Source organism: Desmodus rotundus, chromosome 2, assembly GCF_022682495.2.
Source record: "Desmodus rotundus isolate HL8 chromosome 2, HLdesRot8A.1, whole genome shotgun sequence".
NCBI lineage: Eukaryota > Metazoa > Chordata > Mammalia > Chiroptera > Phyllostomidae > Desmodus > Desmodus rotundus.
This window is the reverse complement of record NC_071388.1, coordinates 4763909-4774149: the sequence shown is the minus strand read 5'-3', so window position 1 is coordinate 4774149 and position 10241 is coordinate 4763909. Positions and strand designations below refer to the sequence as shown.

The 10241-nt window shown below is 49.0% G+C and overlaps 1 protein-coding gene across 5 annotated transcripts in view; it reads left to right on the top strand.

Annotated features, from left to right (window-relative positions):
- The first annotated feature begins 2925 nt into the window (after positions 1-2925).
- HLCS (holocarboxylase synthetase) overlaps positions 2926-10241 on the top strand; it is a 170117-nt gene continuing 162801 nt past the window's right edge. The window contains exon 1 of one of the 5 annotated variants that reach the window (XM_053916948.2): positions 2926-3436. In XM_053916948.2, the coding sequence (XP_053772923.1) occupies positions 3062-3436 (375 nt within the window). In that variant the 5' untranslated portion in view covers positions 2926-3061. Of the gene's footprint in view, positions 3437-3472; positions 3496-10241 lie in introns of those variants that run through there. The other 4 variants (XM_053916943.2, XM_053916959.1, XM_053916966.2 and 1 more) reach the window with 4 other exon arrangements.

The window sequence follows — 10241 nt, the reverse complement described above, 5'->3', positions numbered from 1 at the left end:
TAATGGGCCTGACTCTTAACAACTTTCAAGGTCATGAAAGACAAAGATAGAGACAAGGGGAATAAATAGATATGACACCTCATGACATGTGACTTTGAACTGGGAAAAATAATGTTGCTCTGAACGATGATATTGGGACAATTGGCCAAATGTGAACCTGGACTGAAGAGTAGATACTATTAGCATTGATTGCATCCATGCTAAATTGTCTGAGTTTGGTCATTGCAATGTGGTTACGTAAGAGGACGTTCTGTTCTTAGGAAATACACCCTGACGTAGTTAGGGGTGAACAGTCATGATATCTGAAACTCATTCTCGCATGGCTCAGGAGAGAAACGAAAAGTCTGTTATACCTGCACCACTGAGTGGGTATACCACAATTTGCATACTGTGTTCCCTATTGTTCCAGACTTTAAATTTTTGAATTAAAAAATCCCCCGTGTAAACAATGTTGATAGCCACATCTTCACAAATATAATTTTTCTTCCCGTGTTACCATTTTGGGATACATGCCCAGAATTATGAACACCCAATCAAAGAGTGTAAGTGTTTTTGTGGACTGTAGAAGAGGGGATTAATTCAGCAGGGCCGACAGTGGTTGATTTTAATAGAAGGTTGTATGGGACGTGGGAGCACAGGCCTAGAAATAGCAGGAGGTCCTGAGAAAAGCTGCACAAGCTGTTGTGAAAAGCACTGTCTCGTGTTACCAGGCCAACGCCCCCACCCGGCTCAAAGCAGCCTTTTCCCGATAGTCCCAACCCGGTGTTGTTGTAGGACCTAAATTTAGACATTGGACAGTAAGGGATTGGGTTTAGCTGGCTTGTTGACTCTGGAGGATTTTCCTGATGAACAACCACAAGGTGATATTTTGGATTCCAGAGCTTCATCATTCTCTGAGGCAGTTGTGAAAATAAGTGTAAATCTAAAATTTAAAAGGAAAAGTGGCCTGTAAGACATTGAATTGAAACCAAATGGGGGAAAAAAAAAATCCCAGTGGTAATGGGTGTGTAAATTGGTATAACTATTCTGGAAAATGGTTTAGCATTATCTTGTAAACCTGAACTTGGCTCAGTAATTCCTCCATACGTCCACACTCAGGGCCCTGGAGACAAGAAGGGGATGTTCAGAGCAGCATTGTTGGTCAGAGAAAAACGGAAATTAGCCAGTGTCACCAGGAGAACAATGGCTAAACAAATTCTGGTAGAGCCACATCGCAGGACACTATGTAGCAGTGAGGGGCATAAAGAGCAGCTTCACACAGTTCTGTGTGAACTTCAGACTAAACACTGTTGGAAAAAATGCAAGGCTCAGAAGTGTACTTACTCTTTTTGTTCATTTGTTTTGTTCTTTATATTCCACATATAAGTTAAATCACATGGTATTTGTCTTTCCCTGTCTTATTTCACTTAAGCATAATACCCTCTAGCTCCATCCATGCTGTCACAAATGGTAAGAGTTCATTGTTTTTTGTGGCCAAGTAATACTCCATTGTATGTATGTGCCACAACTTTTTTATCCACTCATCTATCAATCAGCAAACTAACAGGTTTACTTATTGAATAATGTTATTTTTATAAGGCTCAAAAATCATCTTAAATAACGTTTAAAAACAAATGATAAACTAGAAAAAAATATGCCACAATTATCACAGCCTTGGGACTAATAGCCTAAGCTAATACCTTTAGATATTTACCTTTAATATATAAAGGGCCCATAAATTCATTAAGGGAAATACTAACACCAAAATTGAAAAATGACAATGGATATGAATAAATAATTCACAGATGAAGAAACACAAATGACCAGTAAAACAATCTTTAAAAATATGTTTTTAGTAATTTGAAAAAACAGGAAACTAATCTTTTAAAGGTAGATACCATTTTTTATTAATCAAAATAGCAAAGATTTTTAAAAACTTGTAGCACTTGATATTGACAAGGGCATGCTAAAATAAGCCCTCCTTCCTCTATTAGAAGGTAAAATTATGCAGCATTTAAGGTATGGAGTTTGATCTTATGTTTCAATGGTCTTAGAAGGGTTCACATCCTTGGGCCCAGTAACCTCACTTACAGGAGCTCAGGAATGCGTTTTAGTCGGTTACCAGGAGTGCGGATGATGCGTTTTGTGTAGCACCGCCCACTTCAGCGTTATGAGAGTGAACACCGGGGAAAAAAGAGCCCAACTACACACAGAAGGAGGGCTAAACAGGTCACGGCACACTCAAACGGGAACATTTTGTGCCCCTCAGAAACCGTGTTATTAAACATGGGGTTTATGCTCACCCCTGAATTTCTCCTCCCCGAGTCAAGAAACCTCAACAGTGATGGGCCACCTCAGCTTGAGGTTTTCTGTGACCTAGTTATTCCGTAGACCATCCATAAGCTCTTACCCCAGGTCAGCATTTCCTTCCCGCAAATGCTTGGGGTCTTCATTCCCCCCCCCTAGTCTTTGGGGGAGTGTTCTAAGGGACACCATGGGTCAGCCTGGGCCCCAGCAGAGGGTCATGAATTCCCTGTCCCCCCAAACAGGCGCGGAAGCCTCGAGTCCTTGCTTGAAAGTGTTGTGGGCACGGGAAGGCCTCAGAGCTCAGAGGGCAAGGTGAAGACTTCTTGGGGTGCTTTGGGGAGCTCGTGGCGATCTCAGCGGAGGAAGGCCCCAGTTAGTCTCGTCGTGAAAGGGGTAATCGGGAAAATAAATCCACCGAGTGAACAGTTTACGCCCGTGCCCTGCCCCTCCTTCGGCAAGCAGCCCTCGGGAGCAGCCCGGTTTGGCTGCTTTCCTCTCTCATTGAGCAAAATCTTCGGCCACTTTCACTACGCGCCTGGAACAGACAGATGCAGCTTCTGCCCCGTGTGTGTGTGTGTGTGTGTGTGTGTGTGTGTGTGTCACTAGGAAAGGCAGGCACGTGGTACAGATACCAACAATGACGAGCTGGGGGGGTTGCTGCAGAGGACTTGGAAAGGGGGCTTCATCAAGCCTGCGGTCAGGCGAGGCCTCCCGAGGAGGTGACAGTTTGGCGGTTCAGGCAAGAGGTACAAAGAGGTACAGGACAGGGCGGAGGATGCCAGGGCCGGCGGAGGCGGGGTTCTGGGCAGCAGAAGGGGTGCTCAGCGGAGCCAGGCGCCCCCGCCGGTGTGGCCGGCGGCACAGCCGGGTGGGGCGGGGTCAGAATTTGGGGTGTTACCCCGCAGGGGGCCCCACCGACGGGTGTCCAGACCTGGCCATTCCCGTGGCCTGTTTCCCACGCCCTCGCAGCCACCTGATCAGTCCGCGACAACGCCCCCTCACCCTTCGGGTGCATTCAGCGGCGGCCGCCCACTCGGTCCCGGCGCAGCTGCGGTGCTGGGAGGCCCGGAGGCCTGGAGCGCGGCCGTGGGGTCCGGGGCTCGAGGCTCGGCCCACAGGTACGTGCAGCGCCGATCGACCGTCTCGCCAGGTACAAGCGCGGTGGTGCCGGGGCCGAGCCGCCACGGTAGCGCAGGCGCACGCTGGTCGGTGGGTTTCCCAAGAGAAAGTCCGATTCTCGGGCTCGGGTGGCCTGCCTTTGAGCCCGCCATTTATCCCCCCTCCCCCTCCCCCTCCCCCAGGGGAGTTGTTTATAGAAAGGAATAGTTTTATCGTGGCATGCTCATCTGGGGGGGTCCCCCCCCCCCTTATTTAAGATGTCCGAGTCGGGGCTGGGCGCACGCATCTCTCCAGGGCTGGAATCTCACAGAAAGCCGGCCGCCCCAAGCAGTGCCAGTTCGGCCGCATCCTCTCGGCGTCGCCAGGAGAGCGCTCTTTCTCTACTCACGGCTTGACCGTTTGGTAAACACCGAACACACTTAGCCCTGTGGTTACTCAGTTGCTTCTTCTTAATTTCTCGTCCTATTCCACCAGATTTACTGTCAATTGTGAACTGCCTGCAGTGCTGTTGGGGCTAAGCCGGGGGGTTGCATAAGCGTTTTAAAAATCACGGTTTGACCTGCAAAGCAAAGAACATCAACAGGGGGCACTGGCGCTTCGCTGGACACGTTCCTGGAGACTGTACAGGTGCCTGCAGGGAAAGAGACAAGTAGCGTGACCGCCAGGAGGCAAAGCCGTGAGCTGGGGACGCGGCGGGCTGAACTACCGCCTCGGTTCCCCCCCCCCCCCCCCCCCGCCGATTCTTTGCACCAGACTTCTTTCCCGACCCATGGAATTTCCAGTAGCAAAGGTTTATAATAATAGGGTTGACTTTTTGTTTTCCTTAAGCTGTACGTGGCTTTTCCTAAGCATGGAAAGTGTCAGTTCCTGAGAGAGAAAAATGATCAGGTAGGTGGAGGGGGAAGAGAAAAATTCAGTTGCCACGTGACTCCTCTGCCCCGTTTCACGGAACTTTCAGCCGCAGGGAGAGAAAGCCACTGCGCTGGGCGTGCCCGCAGGGCTGGTAACTTCGGGCTGAGTCTGCTCTTCCAGTTATCCTCCTGTGTGCTTTGGGTCACACGCGCTGCTTTTGACTCTTTCAGTCCCTTCTTTTTTCCAGTTGTCCCTCGAGAGTCCTCTGTGTGTCCCTGTGGTCTTTCTTGCCCCAGATAAGCTCTGTCCAGGATTCTACCCAGCAGCTCTTGGGGCTGCAAGTTGATACACAGCTGACTGTTTCTATCCTCTGTCCTTCGCACGGGATCCTACTCTGAATTTTCTAATTAATGTGAGAGACATCGTTAAAAGCAGGAGCCCCGGACTTGACACACTGACTTCAATTTAAATCTCCTTCCTTTGGGAGATGACTTGACCTGAAGGAGTATTTCAAGTGGTAGAGACTTCAGGCACCAGGACTGACCAGTGGAGGGAAATTTCTACCGGAAAGGACCCCGACTCACTGTGGGCCTCAGAGCTGGAGCTTCCCCTGCTGCTGAGAGGAGCTAACACTTTATCCTTTGTGAGGATGAAATGGCCTTGCCCTTCTATTCCGTCGACTCGGTGCCGGCGGGCTGTTGCTCTACCCGCACATAGTGATGGTTCGTCGAGGATGGAGCGCCCGCGTGACGGTGGCCCCATAAAATTACAATGGAGCTGAAACGATGAAAAGTGTAATCTACTTACTCTATTACAGTAAGTAGATTACACTTTTCATCGTTACTTTATGTTCTTTACCTGCGTATACAGATGTCGGCTGTAGACAGTATGCCGTGTTGTGCCGGCAGCAGCCTCCTCCATCTCGTGTTTACTGCATCTCTTGGTTGCATCATTTTCTTGTGTTTGATTTAATCTTGTGTTGTCTTGGACAGGACTGTGCTGTGCAGGCCTGGAGCAATGGGCTGCACCCTGTTAGCCATGTGGTTGGCCTTGCGTCTAGTGTGTGCAAGGGCATGCGTGCTGTGATGTTTGCATGACTGTGGAATCACCTAGACATTTCCCAGAACGTACGCTGTCGTTAATCGGGGATACCCAGCGCTGTATGCTCTCCCTCCACGGGCACCCTGGGGATGCTCTAAATCCCAGCCTGCCCACAGTCACTGAATGCGTTCATGTGTGTAGGGGTGGGGTGGGGGGCAGGAGTTGGGGTGTGTGCAGCTGCTGATGTTTTTATCTCATTTTGGTTGTAAAGGTTGTAGTCACTTTCCACCTTCATTCATTTGACCTCCATTATTGGCCCTTTAAAAGTGAGGCCTGAGTTCAGAAAATGGGGCAGGGTCATCAGGAAGACAACGGTGTCCTTCAAGCGAGCAGGGCTCACCTGCTTACAGTTAAGTTCGGTCTCCTTGAGTGACTGAGGCTGAGTGCTGTGTGTGTGTGTGTGTGTGTGTGTGTGTGTGTGTGTGTGTGGTGGTCCGGTAGGTACTGCGGGCCCCAGCTGGCGGTCCTGTTGGAGGGGCAGGATGCTGCGCACAGAGGGTGACTCCTCTCCCTGCACCAGGAACAGATTCTGCCTGGGATCTACGGGACCACGCCCCACTGCTGGGTGAAGATAAATTTGCTCTCAATGAAGAACGTTTTGTGAGCACTTCTCTCTCTAGTGGCCAACTGAGTAGAACAGATGTGTTACCCTACTTTACAAATGGATGGATGAGCCAATTTCTGCAACTTTTATTAGGTACCTACAATGCGCTTAATATGCCAGGGGCTTGAAGGAGAATAAGACATTACTGCAAATGAAATCCTTGTAAAGCGACTCACACTGGAGTGTACCGGGATCTCAGGATTTCAGAGCTTGAAGGCGCAGTTGGAGATGACCTGGTTGGCGCCTCTCCTTTTTTAAACAGTTGAAGAACTGGGACCCAGAGCGAGGAAGGGATATGCTTAGACCGCATGGCCAGTTAAGGACAGGGGAGGGAGGGATGCCGATGAAATTCGGTAGAAGTTCACCCATAAGGACCATCCATCTATTCATTTATTAATTCCACATGTTTGCATGCCAAGCACTGTGCTAATCACTTGTGTACATTATTCCATGTAACCCTCTCATCAACAGCAGGGTGGCTAATTTGTATAACTTGTATAACTTTTTATTTTGAAATCATTTTAGACTTACAAAAAAGCTGCAAAAATAGTAGAGTTCCTTCACCCAGCTCCCTCTGGTGTTCACACAGCCGTGGATAGATGGAAAGAATACGCGAACACCAGCGCAAGTGTTAACTGAGCTGCAGCCCTCAGATTCCAGCAGTTTTTCCATTCAGGTCTCTTTCCTGTCCCAGGATCCAATCCAGGATACCACGTTGCAATTTTTAAAAAGTTTTTACTGAATTTATTGGGGTGATTGTTGATAAAATCATAGGTTTCAAGTGTACAAGTCTAAATTGTCTGTATATTGTATGGTGTGCTCCCACATTGCATTTTGACTCTGTAATTTTTTATTTTTTAAAGATTTTATTTATTTATTTTCAGAGAGAGGGGAAGGGAGGGAGAGATAGATAGATAGAGAGAGAGAGACAGAGACAAACATTGATTGGTTGCCTGTCGCAGCCTCCCAGCGGGGGACCTGGCCTGCAACTCAGGCCTGGGCCCTGACCGGAAACCTTTGGTTTGCAGGCTGGTGCTCAATCCACTAAGCCACACCATCCAGGGCTTGACTATAATTTTTAACTTTGGATTTTTCCTATACTTGAGGGTCCTTAAAAACAGTAATAGATCAGTGACATTCAGTTGTACAGAAAGTGGATCATAGCCCTTTTTGTGTGTTTTCAGAGCCAGCTGTTTGTTCTGGCGTTCTCCGTGAAATCCCGGCTGCGGCTTTCTGGGTGTGTCCAACTCCTGGGCAATCCCAGCCTGTCTGATCTGGACACAGAAGGCTGTCTTCAAGGCTAGCAATGGCACACCCGAACCTTCTGCCACCATCCCCCCTTGGATCCCGAGTTTCATTTCAATGTATTTTTCTTGTTCACAGGGCATTCTTTGTTCTCAGGTGCCTAGCTTATATAGTGAAGGACTTTGGAAACAAAAAGATATCAATTCAGCTCCCAGCTTTCCCGACCTAGTTGTGGGATCTTGAGCAAGTCACTCAATTGCTCTGAATTCAATTTTCTCCTGTGCCACATGGGGACAGTAGCCACCTTGCTGCTAATGAGAGGGTTACATGAAATAATGTATGTGATTAGCACAGTGCCTGGCGTGCAGACATGTGGAATTAGTAAATGAATAGATGGATGGTCCTTGTGGGTGACTAGGCTAGGTGGGTGCGATGGAAGGTCTTGAATGCCAGGGAAGACCCCCTGAGCTTTGTGGTGGGCGGGGGCAGGCACTGAAGGCTTTGAGAAAGGGGGTGATGGATCACAGCTGAACTTCGGAGAGCCAAGTGCAGAAGGTGTGGGAGTAAGCAGAGCAGTGGTAAATGGGAGGCCTGCAGGGAATTGGTAGCTACCACAATGGTTCCCATGACAGGAGAGAGGGGTGATGAGAAGGTGAGACTTGAGAGACTGTGCGGAGGTACCATCAACGGAAATGAACAGGATGCGGGGTGGAGAGAAGCTGGTGCTCCAAGGAGACTGCGTTCTAGGTCCGGGCGGAAAGGGGAATGTGATGTTCGTAACAGAGAGAAATCAGGGTAAAGAGGTAATTTGTGGGAGAAAAATACATTCAGTCTTATTCATGTTGCTTCTGAGATACCAACAGAATATCCAAATAAATAGACACAGAAGGGATGGCGGTGGCATTGGAGGCTGGGAAAGGCCGGAGCTGGCAGTGAGGACCAGAGCTTTGTGCCCAGAGCGGTGGCCACTGACACCTGGGAGGCAAATGGAGCCTCCGGGAGAAGAGGTGAGGGCAGACGCGGGGTGGAGGCTCCCGCATGCCCAATAGTTGAAAGGAGGGTGAGAGAGGCTGAGAAGGCAGCATGGAGAACCAGGGTGGGTTAGTTTGCTTGGGCTACCCAGCTAGGCTCCACAGATGAGGGGGCTCATTTCCTCAGTCTGGAGGCTGGAGGTCCAACATGGAAGTGTCGGCAGGGCTGGTTTCTTCTGAGCCCTCCCTCCCTGCCTTGTAGACGGCCGTTTTCCCCCTGCGTCTTCCCCCCAGTCCTGATCTCTTACAAGGACCCCAGTCCCACTGGGCTGGGGTCTGCCCATAGGACCTCATTTTATCCTCACCACCACCGTGAAGGCCTCACCTCCATGTAGTCACATACTGAGGTATTGGGGATTAGGATTTCAGCATTAGAATATCTCTGGGGAGACACAATTCAGCCCATACGGTAGGAATAGAAACAGAGAATGGATTTGGAAAGAACTTTTCCAGGGAAGCATTTCAGGAAGGGTGGGGGCTGGCCACTGGCCTGTTCTTCCTCAGATGCAGACATCCCCTGCCGCTTCCCTCCTCTGCAGGGGTGGGTGAGGAAGGAGGCTCTTTGAGGCTCCTCTCCTGTTTAACTTCAACGAAGTTCAGCCCAGGGGACAGAAGGAGGCCAAGGGAAAGGAGAAACCCAGGGAATCCCCCCTTCTTGTGGGTCTGGCCGGGTCTCCATCTCCCACAGGACAGATCTAGGAGGTTCCAGCTCCCGCCAGGTGACCCCGGCTCCGCGGGGCTCAGGCCCCTGGGAGAGAGCAGCAGTTTTCCATTATTTCTGTTCTGTGGGTTGCCTGACTGCCCCGTTTGGCGTGTTTGCACTTTCTTCGTGTCTCTAGCCACATCTCAATATGAAATCCCCCGTCTCCGTATTTAGAGTGGTTTCTTTCTTCTTTTTTTTGAGACTTTTTTCTAAGAGTTTATTGGAGCCAAACTGATGCCATAGGCTGGGGAGCAAGACCTCAAATGCTGTCTATTTAGATGGGTTTCTGTTTCCCAGACTGGTAGAGACACCAGGAAATGCCGGAAAAGCAAATGCTGCAGAAGGATGGGAGGGATGAAAACTGGAAATGGTTAGATTTTTGAGCGATGAGGCTAGAAGCTATACTCCTAGGGGTTTAGGTGGGAACCTTTGTGCATCCGATGGGTTTATACCAATTCCCATGAAGGTTTTAATTTCTATATATTCCTCTATTTTGATGAACAATATAAAATTCCGTTTTGCCTGATCTGACAATATGACTGTTCCAGAACAGTATGGTATTAATACGAGCACTAAAGCGACTGGACGGGTCAAGGTGTTCTGCACAGGTCCTTTGCTTCTTAGCGTCCCAGCGAGGACGTGAAGCATGTGACTCCTGTCTGCCGTTCTGCCTGGCTCTTCAGATGTGCACGTGGTGGAGGGCTTGGCTCCACGATTTCCTTTTGCTTTCAACCGGAGGGTACTGTATTCTAAAAGCTGATAGTTTTACCTGGCTGGGGTGGCTCAGTGGACTGAGCACCGGCCTGCGAACGAAAGGGTTACTGGTTGGACTCAGTCAGGGCACGTGCCTGGGTTGTGGTCTGGGTCCCCAGGCGTGAGAGGCAACTATACACTGATGTTTCTCTCTCTTCCTCCATCCCCCTCTCTCTAAAAATAAATAAATAAAACCTTTAAAAGAAATAAAAGCTGATAGTTTTAAGTTCTGAGAAGATGGTATAATTTAGTAAGCAGTCCCCTGCTCCCTCCAGATACTGACTTTCTGGAGGAGGTGGGAGGAAGGCCCAGCTTGCCAACCCATTTTGAAATCAGTGCACAGCATTCTGTGTAAGTTTCATTTCATCGGAGTCCCTCTACTGTCACCAAAAAGACTCCTATATGTGTGCTGTCCAGCGCCACTAACTGGTTCTTCCTATTCTTTCTGATAATATTAGAATGTACACATTTTACACAGTTAGTACATACATTTTAATTAGACTCAACCCTATCTTAAAACTTAGATCTTCTTTTTAAACTCGGTAAC